This window comes from Centroberyx affinis, unplaced genomic scaffold (assembly GCF_046629955.1).
Source record: "Centroberyx affinis isolate AG114_WGS23_722 - 3 ecotype Tasmania unplaced genomic scaffold, CSIRO-AGI_Caff_v1 ptg001256l_1, whole genome shotgun sequence".
In the NCBI taxonomy this organism is placed as follows: domain Eukaryota; kingdom Metazoa; phylum Chordata; class Actinopteri; order Beryciformes; family Berycidae; genus Centroberyx; species Centroberyx affinis.
The window spans coordinates 254,217-266,408 of NW_027279767.1; the positions used below are offsets into that span (position 1 = coordinate 254,217).

Sequence of the window (12,192 nt, forward strand, 5' to 3'; positions counted from 1 at the left end):
TTGTTTTTTCCCAACCAAGCAGTCTAAATATAAACAGCAGGGAGCTCACACTAAAACGGATTGCATTTTTGCTCCTCTATAAATAACAGCAAGCTTCCAATCAGAGTTACAAAGTGTGGATAGTGCCTTGAGTGTGTTTGACTATGCATGTATGCCACTGTGTGTGTGTGTGTGAGTATGTGTGTGGGCGTGTGTATGTGTGTGAGTATGTGTGTGGGCGTGCGGAAGTAGTTTGTGTGTATGTTGGCGGGTTGGAAAGATGGATGTCTCTAGTGTAAAAACCTCGTACCTGAAATTGTCAAGAACTCCTGGAGGAATTGTCGAGAGGATCCGACGACAGCACAGTACTGTTTGATTCTGAATGTTTGATAGCTACAGCAACGCTCATTTCTCTACATCACACACAGGGAAAACACATTGCTTTGTGGAAACACAGACGGGAAACACATGCACAAAGTCGACTCTGCATGTAGGGAGACATGAAAATAAATGCCAGGCCAGCTGCCCATTTCACCAACACCATGTACAGACAGTTCTGTCTCAATTCACCATCTCTCCAGCGGAGAGCTGTCCACTCATATTTGATACCCAATAGCAAAAAATCAAAGAAGAGACCCAACCAGAACCCAGCACTTAGCTAAGCATGGTTCTGTATCTTTGCATTGTCACACCAGATATTGTGAAGTGAAGTCTCTGTGCCAAACACGACCAGACAATTTGCACCATAGACTGCACTTATGTGGCCAACAAGTGCAGGATATTGACCTGCATTTGCAGACGTGTCGTGGACCCTTAATCCGTAAAAAGGACCTTGTCAGCGGGACGATGCGATGCCAGTAGCCTGCTGGGTTGGCTGTAGAGATGGCCAAGCCCTGGAAGGCAGTCTGGCTGGTGGGACAGTATGGCCAGAGAAGCTACCATCTGCTGGGGAGAGATGTGTAGATCCACACACACAGCCCCCTTTGGCAACAGCAGTTTGAGAGGGCTTCTCAAGGACTAGAGCGAAGGGATGAACGAGCACAGACACACACACACTGACCCTGCAAAATAAATGCAATGTAGCGGAAACTATATAATCTGTTTTCTACTGTATATTCAGTACATCATGTACACACATATGCATATGTATATACAAACAAACACACACACACACACACACACACACACACACACACATATGCTGCAACATTCATACACACCCACACATGGATATTTCACCAGCATTTTCATCCTTTCCAAGTGCTTATCATGATTCCCGCCATCTCAGCCCTAATTCTTCACAGCCAAAAATCAAACACACACACACACGCACACACGCACACACAATACCAGCACATTGCTTGTGCATTCTTGCATATTTTAAATCTTGACAAGGTTTTGTGCTATTGAAAACTATTTGGTAGTCAAAAGTCAACATTTTCTGAAAACTGAATTCAACACGCATAACGGAAGAAATCCAATGGAAAGACAGATGTGTACGTGAGCATGCATGTGTTTGTGTGTGCGTGTGTGTATGAGAGACAGAGAGTGTGTGTACTCATGCACACACACACACTCTCTCTCTCTCTCTCACACACACACACACACACAAACAAATGCAGCAAGAAAGGTCTGCCTGTGCTTCAGCCTCAAGCCCAGCTTATCCTCTTTCAATTTTCCTCTTCTCCCCACTTCAAAGTGTTGAGTCAGTAAAAAGTTACTTTAGTCAGTGAAGCACAATTAAAAGTGAAACACAATTTTCATATTTGAATATAATTTTCCCAAAAAAATTCAAACCAGTTTGAGAGAGAAGCAATCTATGATATTGACAGGAGAACAGAAGCACATGGATTTCTCTTACCCCCCTCCCCCCCACCCACAGTTAATTTTTTCATCATCTATATCTATCATCTATATCTCACATTGTCATGCATGCTGGCTTGTAGGACTCGGGGGAGAGTTTACTATTGATTAGTTATGTCATTTAAGCCCCTCCGCCTTCCCTGATTGTCTGTATTGATCCTAAAGTTGCACTGAGATGTGTGATTGTCTATATCCGTTGATCCCAAAATCATGTTTGCATGAGTGACAGGGCGTTGGATTCAGGAGAGCGAGCCACATTGAAATGTGCGATGGCTCGTCGTTCTCAAGAGAGTGTCCTATTGATCGGTGATGCCATTTGCCTTTTTTTCAAATTGTCTGGTTTTTGAATGACTATGTCTGTTAAGTTGCATTGAGTGATACCTCATCAGACTAAGGAGAGAGTTTGCTATCTATTAGTGATGTCCCTCCCTCTTTCCAATTGACTGTTTTTTCATTGTCTGTCATTCCATCCCAGATTTTTTAACAATAATTTTGCTGCTTTTCATCATCTATATCGATCCCAAAGACACATTGACATGAGTGATTATTCAGGATAGAGAGTCCTATTGATTGGTGATATCATTTAAGCCCCTCCCCCTTTCCTGTTTGGAAAACACATTGAGATGTGTGACGGCTCACTGGATTTGAGATTTTCCTGTTGATTGGTGATGAGACTAATGACCCTCTCTCTTTCTTGATTAGCCGTTTGTCATTGTCTATCTGTTGATCCCAAAGTTGCATTAATAACTAGAAAGGTGCATTTTCTGGAGAAAATGCATGTGATTGCTGAGAGTGCAATATAAATGTGACAGCCCATAACAACAAATACCTAGCATATGTGGTGTGTGTAGGCACGTGTGTGTGTGGAACATGACTGACCGTGGATCGTCTAATCAAACTGAAACAGCTGAAACAAGTATAATATGTGTAATGTTAAAACTGTGGTAAATGTGGCAGTTTAAAACACTTCTGTGAAGGAGCTGTAATGAGTGTCCAAGTGATAAGTAATGATAGAAATGTACTAAAATGTAACAATAGTGAGAAGAAAAGGGTAAGAAAATATGTAAAAGACAAGTTAAAATGGTGAAGAGTGAAAAAATGAGAAGAAAAGTGTGTGTGTGTGTGTATGTGTCTGTGTTTTTGAACATGACTGACTACTTTTCAGCTCGGTTAGACTCAATTACTGTGTACAGTCTCTACGGCACTACTGTCGAACAAATGTCGGTAACTCAAAGACTATACATTGTATCACTTATATATTTACATTGTGAGTGAGAGGAGGAGTAGCTGAAGGTTTGATGTATAATATCTGTATGTAGTGTGTATGTAGTGACTGACTGTGGATCATCTGTTCAAAGTGCGGCTGAAGCAAAGTATAATATGTGTATGTAATGTTAAACTGTGAGAAATGTGGCAGTTTAAAACACTTTTGTGAAGGAGCTGTAATGAGTGCCGAAGTGATAATAATGTTAGAAATGTCTAAAATTGCATAATAGTAACAAGTACTAAAGTAAGAAAATATATAGGAAGGCTTATGTGTAAAAGGTGGAAGGAGTATGAAAGGCATGAAGACTACGAAGGCTATCTCTCCTGATGCCCCTCTAATAATAAAGAGTGGGAATATTATACTGAAATAATGGTGGGAATATTGCTGAGTCAGCAATCACACAATTATACCTGTGATTGCTGACTCAGCAATCACACAATAACTATGATAACTACGATGAACCCAGTATGCAGGACTTCACTGATAAATGTATCCTCATGCTATCTGAAAAAAAACATCACAGCTATGTAATGGGAGCAGGATGTATTGTTTGAAGTATTGTTATGCTGATGACACACAACTATACTTCCCCATTGTATTTGGCCCTCCTGAAATCTTGGCAGCCTAAAAGCTAATATTAAGCCAGCAGCAAGAATTTATGTATTATTTATTTATTTAAAGTCCAAAGTGTTGTTCAGTGTTGCTTCAGAAGCAACACTATATCTAGGAGCAGGTAATTTCAGGTCATTTGCACTCTAAATTTCATCCCACATTCACTATTGCAATTGTCTGTATTCTGGCCGTAATAGAGCTGCTGTGTCACGTGGTAATGCTGATGTCATCAAGGTTCCACAAGTGTTTTGGCCATTCATTTGTAGAACCCAGATTTCAATAGCTGGGTTCCATATTGTTCCACTCGTTCAATCGATCAGAGAATTTCCGATATAAGAGAAATAGATAACTAAATTGGATTTGCATTTTGAAATTTGGGAAAAACAAGACTGTCTACCTAACAGCCTGAGCTTAGTAAGGACTACATTTTCCATAGTGCTGTACACAATGAAATTTCTTTCAAATTTTCTTTCGTTACAGAGCACAGAGCTAGCTACTGGAGTTCTGATCGTGTAATTAGTCGAGAGGTGGCGAGGCGTATGGGTATTATAGTAGGCATCATTGAAACATATGTGTTTAACGATAAAAAACACATTTTCAAAAACATTTTTCACCACAGAGGTTGAAACATTCACAATCACTGATGAGAGCAATCACATAACTGAGCCTTGCTTCACCCCATAGCAGATAATAAGTCTGCTTGATACAGATACAGCTGTAACCAACAACAGAATGAAGTTGGACAGGTGGCTAACATGGGGAAATCACTTGTTGAACCACTGTACCACGTGACTAGCCAGCTCTATAGGAAAGCTCTCTCTCATACCTACAACTAGTCCAAAATGCTGCTGCTGGGCTTTTGACTACATCAAGTAGAAGAATCATATAACTCAAATTTACATTTCTTCCCTGTTAATTTTAGAATTGATTTCATGATTTTATTGATTGCTTTTAAAGTAGTGAATGGCACCTTGGCACCTACCTATATCATTGAACTTGTATCCCCGGATGTACAAGAGCGCAGTCTTAGATCAGTCGAAGTCGAAGTCAAGAGGTTATAGAGCTTTTGCCACCAGATGCCCAAAACCATGGAACAACCTCCCAGTCAATATACGTCAAGCTCCCTCTGTACATGCTTTTAACACACTGCTCAAAACTCATTGTTATAACCTTGCGTTTTACTGTTAATTTTATTTTGCCTCTATTGTTTTGCTTGTTTTTATTTCAGTAATGTCTTGTCTTCTATCTGTTTCGTTTTATTTTGTTCTATATAGGCCTATTGCACTTTGCAATTTGTCTTGAAAGGTGCTACAGAGGTTTCTTCTTCTTTTTCTTCTTCTTCTTCTTCTTCTTATTATTATTGATAACCAATAGACTATATTTGGCTATTGTATTAGGTTTCAATAGGTCACAGATTATCACAAATGCTGCTTTTTTTCATAAAGCCCTAAACAACATGAAAAATCAATGGCTGTGTATCCTGCATGGCATTTAGTCTGAATATTTGTCATGTTTAACTAAAGTACCACATAGCCAGCTGACATACAGCCCGCTTTGCAGACTTAAACCTGACACCTCAATGGGTGTGTGCCATATATTCAAACAACGTACTATATCTTGAAGAGGAATGATAGATTTCTTGACCATGTTTTACCAAGTCCCATATAACTAACACTGTCTGCTTCACAGGTGGTAAGTACTGTATGACATTAAAGTGGCTGCATGGTATTTATTGCAGAGATTGCCTGCATAGAGTGCTCCCTGACCTATTTGCTTCCACGGGACACCTGGTACCTTTTCTTTGATGTAAACCCCTCATTCCTAAAGTCCTCATCTGGGGACACTTTCAGAGGAGAGAGAAGGTTGCATATTTAGGTGCTTGTGAACAGGCTCAGCACACAGGCAGCCTGAGGGTGGAGCTGTGGCATCATATCTAAGATGAAAGGAGCAAACTCTCTCAGAAAACTAAATTCCTGAGCCTCAAAATCAGACGATCTTCTGCCAAATTCTGATTTGAATGTGTTCACCCTGTGTGTGTGTGTGTGCTGCTCTCAGGGAAGACGAAAAGTCAACAAAGTTTCCCTGTTGCATTTGGATCTCCCATGAATACTGTTTTGCTTGGAAGGCTTTCACTGAATAATGCATCTTTTTAATCACCTGTTGGAGGCCCCTGCAATTTCACATTCAGGGTGTTGGGATGCTCTGTTATGTCACACATAAAAGCCTAGTCACAAACCATCTTTAATTCTCAGGCTTGGTATCAGCTTTCCCTTTAAGGCCATGAAACAGCTGATACACTCATGCATCTTGTAGTATCTGCATAACACTTCTCTTCATCTCAACAAGTGTAACAAGCATTTTATTATTGTGCGCCAGGTTCATAACTAAAAGCAACCTAGTCCTGGTACAAACAGTGTCAGCAATTACAGGTTGTCACACAATTCCTATTGGCAGTGGAGTGTCAATGCAACAAGCAAGAAAAAAGTGGTACTTTGATAATGGCTACTTCTGTAATGAGTTACAGCAAAATCAGCTGCCCCTCTGCCTCCTGTGTCACTTAGAGGGAAGGGAAAAGCTTTGGACAAAAATTCTTGTCCTGCTGATGGCCAAACAGCCACTAATGGCCCTAGCCTGGCTGCTCTTGCTTAATTGCTGTAACCACTCTTTTAATCAGTGTCTTTTAATGAATGGTTTCACAGTCTTTTGCCTCAAGCATTGCCCTTGACGGTGTATAAGTAGCCAGAGCAGTCATAACTGTGTGAGATACACTCTGTGAGTGCAAGGTCAAACTGTAAGAGTACACCATGAACTTCATGTCTGAGAGACATTAATCAATATTGCGAATACATTAAATAGAAATCTATATAAACATAAATATATATGTAAATTGCTGTAAATCAACAAACCTGGAACACCATGTACGATGACAACGTATGGTATTCTGGCTGAAAAATGTCCGCCTTTCTCAGGGGAGGGGAACCACTTCTAATGCAAGATAAAAATGTGTACACAGGCCGAGGAACAGTACTGTATAATACATGCACACTGAAGACAGTGCATTTTGTGTGGATACCCTCTTCCTCAGGCAGCAAAGAGTGGAAGAAATATGTTGCCTAAAGTGTGCATGTATTATAATATACAGTATAGCCATATTTGTTGGCCTATGTACACATTTTTATTTTTGCAACTCTTAGCTTGAAGAAATTATTTTCTTTTTGCATTATAAGTCGTTCTCTTCAACTTATTTATCTTGTATTTTGTCCTCTTGGGAACCCTTTCTCTTCTCCACACCCTTTCCTTTCATTTCACCCACAAATATTCTATCATAAATGTTATTTTCCTTTACAGTCAACTACCATAAACATTTAATTCCTTTCCATCCCCACCACCCACTCTCCCTGACCCCGCTAAGCCCTCTCACCTCGGACCACAATGGTGGTGGACTTCTTGGCTGGGTTGCCCACGTTGTTGCTGGCCACGCAGCTGTACACCCCCGCCTCATCAGAGGTGATGGCCGGCAGTGTGAGCGTGCCTCCCTTCACCACGCTCCTCTGTGGCAGGCTGTCGTTGCTGCTGACCCAGTTGAGTATGGGGGTGGGCTCTCCGCCTGTGGTGATGCACACCAGGGATACAGTCTGGCCAGGGTTCACCACGATGGGGTCCTCCACCAGCAGCTTGATGGATGGCGAGGCTGTGGAGGGAGAGGGTGAGGAGTGTATGAAAGCTCAGCAGTGGATGGTGATCTTTGGATGGATTATGAGAGTTACAGTATCTCCTTTGAGGAATTGAGGAATCTATGGGCAAACATTGCAAATTAGCTTAGCCTATAATTATTATTTATATGTTATGATATGTGACATCAGACTATTTTTTCTAAAAATGTTCTATGTCTGTGTATCTGTCTCTACTCAAACATTGAAATGAAATGAAATGAAATGAATTCTGTCAAGCACAATTTTATTTGTATTTTTCCATGCATCTATCCCACATGTCTGTTTATGAATTCAACTGTAGAATCTAGAACTAACTTGTTTTCATTTTAGATACCGGTATACCAACACAATTATCATGCATGAAAGTCAATGACAACTGTCCTATATTACCTGTCTTATTGGTGAGTCTGAAGATAACACTGCGGTCGGGGATACCGCAGACGTTCCTGACAGAGGCGATGCAGCTGTAGTTGGCATAGTCCTGAGGACGCAGGTTCTTCAACTTCAAAATCTTCGTCTCCCCCTGCAGCTCAGATCAAACCAACACTGGTGTGCAAATGTGTGCAAAAACATTAACATAATCAAGTAAAAAAAAAACAAATTTGAAAAAGACTGGGTACTGGGATATAAGGCCAAACCATTTGAAATAAGTGTCAAAGAGATGAATATGTAGTATTCAATTTTAATGTAGCCAAATATGAAAAACATGTTCTTCTAAAGGTAGCAGAGTTCAAAGATATTACTGTAAATTCACTATGAAAAGCGTTGCAATGCTGGAATTTTCCAAGGAGATTAAAGTGTCGACTTGCTCAATACCGACGTGTGGATTACCCTGCGGTCAATGGCCCTATGCTGCTTCCACCATTCAACTACTGGAGTGTGGATGGGCTCACTAGGGGATCCCTTCACTGAGAATGTGAGTTTGACTCCAGCTTGGCCTGACAGACATTAGCCCCGCCCAGAGTGTTGTGATGTGGGATGTGAGCCTTTGATCTGGCTGACTCCTCCGCGGATGGGGGGAGCAGCAGATTAAAACATGAGTCAGCCACACGCTGCGGCAGTCCTCACAACATGGCAATCACTGATTTCTCTCATTCTCTTTCATATCCAATGACGCTCATGGATAACTTAATTGTGTTAGATTAGGAATGGACCCCACACTCCACTTCCTTTGTTGCGCAGTCACCTCCTCTGCATCTGACAGTTATCAGAAGATGAGGTCCATGGTATTCAGAGCGCAAGTTCCGCTCACAGCGGGGGGACAGATTGGAATGAAAATCTATTTGGAAGATGCGAGGGGCAGAAAAAGGGATGGACGGGACGAGCACATTACACAGAATTGGACCGAGGGATTGATGGACATATTGATGGAAAGATTGAGCAGGGGTACACAGGAGCTTGGGGAATGGGACCGTGGCTGTCGGTAAAGGGCAAAGAAGGGATGGTAGGGAATATATGTAAGACTGCGAGAGGGAGTGAGTGAGGAGGCTGAGAGGAAGAGTGCTGTGGAAAAGTGTCATGATAAGTGACAGGACTGGGATGTGTGCTGAGAGCTTCTCTGCTAGCAGGCTTTAACTGGTTACCTCCTCAAATCCCAGACAGCATGCTCCAAAAGAACCTCGCACCACAAGAAAACATCACACCACTTTCTCATCACAAAACAGCAAAACATATTGACTACTATTAAGAGATGAGAAACCAAATGGCTCCATTATACCCCCTGATTATGCTGCTTTTCTCTGGCACTTTGCAGGAAAATTATGGGGAGAGAGGGGGAGGAGAAAGTAACAGACAGCAGAAAGGACAGGGCTCCTACAATAAATGCGTAGCTCTGGGTCGCAGTTAATTATGAACCTGTTCTGTATGCACTGTTTGAAATGCCACCTCTGCATTTTTATCTTTGGGCCTGTGAAAACATTTGGTATGCCGAGGGAGGTGCAGGGAGGTTCAAAGGAAAGAAGGGAGGGCTAGAAAGAAGAATAAGGGAGGGATGAAGGTAAAGAGGTACAGAGAAGAGCTTGACAAATATGACTGGACCCTATAGAGGCCTGACAGGACTCAACTGGACCCAGTGGAGTGAAGTTGGGTTGGGTGGAAATTTCTCATTAAATTGCCTGTGGTTGTCGTGGGCCTGAGTTCAAATATATTGCTGAAAAATACTGTTATTAGCAATTTATGATTAGCAAATTACTAGTAATTTAGTCAGGATTTAGCTGGGGTTGGGCTCACACAAAGCTAATCTCTGGTTTTGGGTTGCGCACAAAATTTCAGACCCAATTAAGATTCTAATGGAGAGCAGGATGAGGGAGCGAGGGAAGGAGCAAGGAGGTAAGAAGAGCAGGATGGGGAAGGAAGGAGTGTCTTTTGAGGCACAGCTGGCAAGCTTCTCCAGGCTTCTCCATTAGTTCCCAGCCATCTTTCTCCATTTGGCCAAGCATCAATTTAGCTTCCTTCTTTCTCTCTCCATTTCTCATGCCTCTTTTCCGCTCTCTCACATCTTTTTTTCTGCTTCTTATGGACTTCCAATCTCTTTCTGTCCACCCAAATCAACTCACACTTCAGATTCAATTCAAAATTAAAACTACAATTCCCTTGCTAGTGACAGAATATTCATTCTAAATCAGTTCTTTGGAGGGTACATAATAATGTTTTTATAAAGGTTTTCAATGATCAAATTGTAAAGAAAATCCACAATTGAGTGAACTGAATGTGAAGAGAACTCATTCTCTCTGTGTAAGTGTGCTATCCTTCACCATGGATGCAACTTTGTGAAACTGGGTTGTTGGTACTATTGCTGCTCTTTGTACTTAAAGGGCCAATAAGAAATAATTTCACTGCCCTATAGCACAATATTACCTTAATATACCTGCAATGATTCAACGATTACTTCACCAGGTGCTGAGATTTTGGCCTTTCAAAACTCACTTTCCAGCCCATAGTTTGTTATGAAGCAAAAACTCTCTACCCATTGGAATTCCAAGACAATCCCAATCCCCCATCTTGCATTTTCAACTGCTCAACAATGGAGGATGGTGTTTTACAAATGAGCGACCAGCATTGCAAGGCATTTCAGCTTCGAAAGCTTCGTCTCCTTGTCAAGCCAAAAACGCAAATGACAAAGCAGGATTATTTTAGTATTTAACATCTTCACTAGACATTTCTGGGGGGGCGGTTGCCAGAGACTTCTGTAGGAGGAGATAAGTTCCATTAATGTTAGTGCAATTCTTCTTGATCACCGATAGAGGTCTATAAAGGTAATAGATTGCCTAATGCCCCTTTAAGTCTTTCCCTGAGCACGACCTCTCACTGTCATTGTATTTACAGTATAAAATAGTACATGCCCCTTTATTTTTCTCATCCTTATCTTCAAGTTGCCTCTGCCTTACCTGTGTAAAAAACGGCTCATAGATCTCCACCCCTTTGTCGGAGCCCTGGGACAGGACCTCTCTCCCACGGTGCCAGCTATAGCGGACGGGCGGGTTGGAGTTGGCCACGCAGCGCAGGAACACGGTCCTCTCATAGTAGAACTGCTCCTTGGCTTCTCCTATACTCTGGTGCACCGTCACCACCGGGTCATCCAGGTCTGCGAAAGAAACAGAGAGGAGGATGCTCTCAATAAATGCTTTTCCCTTTTCTGTCATTCAGGTGATGAATGAGTCGATGAACGTTTGGACCAATCATCTGGGCCATATTCCGCCGATGAATATAATTATATGTATGCCCAGTTGTGGTGCTGATACTGAACAGATCAACTAGAAAATCTTTATTTTATCGATGATAGCCATGTTCAACACAAATACGACATCCTATGACCCCAACCGCTTGAGTGTGGTTAGAGGGCCGGCCGAAAGGGTCAAAGTTCGCACTGCATTAGGAGAGCCTGTTATCGGCATGTGGACAGGGGTTGATGTGTAAACGGAGGTGGCAAGCCCATTACCTGAACCACACAAATTAGTAGGATGCAGCCCAAGGGCACATTGACTTTCCTAGTCAATGAGCAAGCCACTATGTGTTGCTGTCGAAGTCACACTTCATTGTTCAAACATAAGGTTCAGCAAGGATGCCAAATACCCTGCACAAACTGATATCTGATGTCTGTCACTCCAGCGAATAATATTTGACTTGCCTTCTGTCCGGTTTAGGCGCTCTGTGATTTGATGCATCTGTTACTCTACCCATTTCCCAACAGATCTGAGGGAAGTTTTACCCAGCGACAGACAGTTGGTTATTTGAAAAAGCGCTTGCGGTTGATTAAATGGATTCAAAGTTAATCATCTTACCCGGCTATCACATTAAGCCTTGGCAAATGGTGTTCATCATAACTGTGGTGTCTTTTAGCATGCTAATACTCGCCTTTTAGATTATGTCCATTTGCACGCTCAAAGAACTAGTGGAGCTAGCCATTTCCCTTTCATCTCCATCCGAGATGTAATCAGTTTTTAACGCGAGCAAAAAGGCAATTTAAGGGAGAGGATGAGAGAAGCTAATGCAAGTTATCCCTAGTACTAAAATTCAAACTGATAAAGGTTGACCTTTTTCATATGAAGGAGAAATTGATTGAGTGTATTAATGAGTGAGTTAGTGTATCAGTGAATGAGCAACAAGGTGAATGATTGTTTGAGCGATTGAGTGAGAGAGTGCGAGGAAGCAAACAGCCGAGCATCTACAGTAAATGAACGCCCCCCCAAATCTTTAACGATTATAAGCCTGCGGAGAAAAACTACATATGCCCTAGGAATTATTAAAGGACAAATTCAT

At 41.8% G+C, this 12,192-nt stretch overlaps 1 protein-coding gene across 1 annotated transcript in view; it reads right to left on the reverse strand.

Moving 5' to 3' along the window:
• mdga2a (MAM domain containing glycosylphosphatidylinositol anchor 2a) overlaps positions 1–12,192 on the reverse strand; it is a 149,656-nt gene that overhangs the window by 60,146 nt on the left and 77,318 nt on the right. Inside the window, exons 4-6 of the mRNA XM_071525021.1 lie at positions 10,821–11,017; positions 7,825–7,957; positions 7,143–7,412 (exon numbers count right to left, since the gene is read on the reverse strand). Coding sequence (XP_071381122.1) covers positions 7,143–7,412; positions 7,825–7,957; positions 10,821–11,017 — 600 coding nt within the window. The remainder of the gene's footprint in view (positions 1–7,142; positions 7,413–7,824; positions 7,958–10,820; positions 11,018–12,192) is intronic.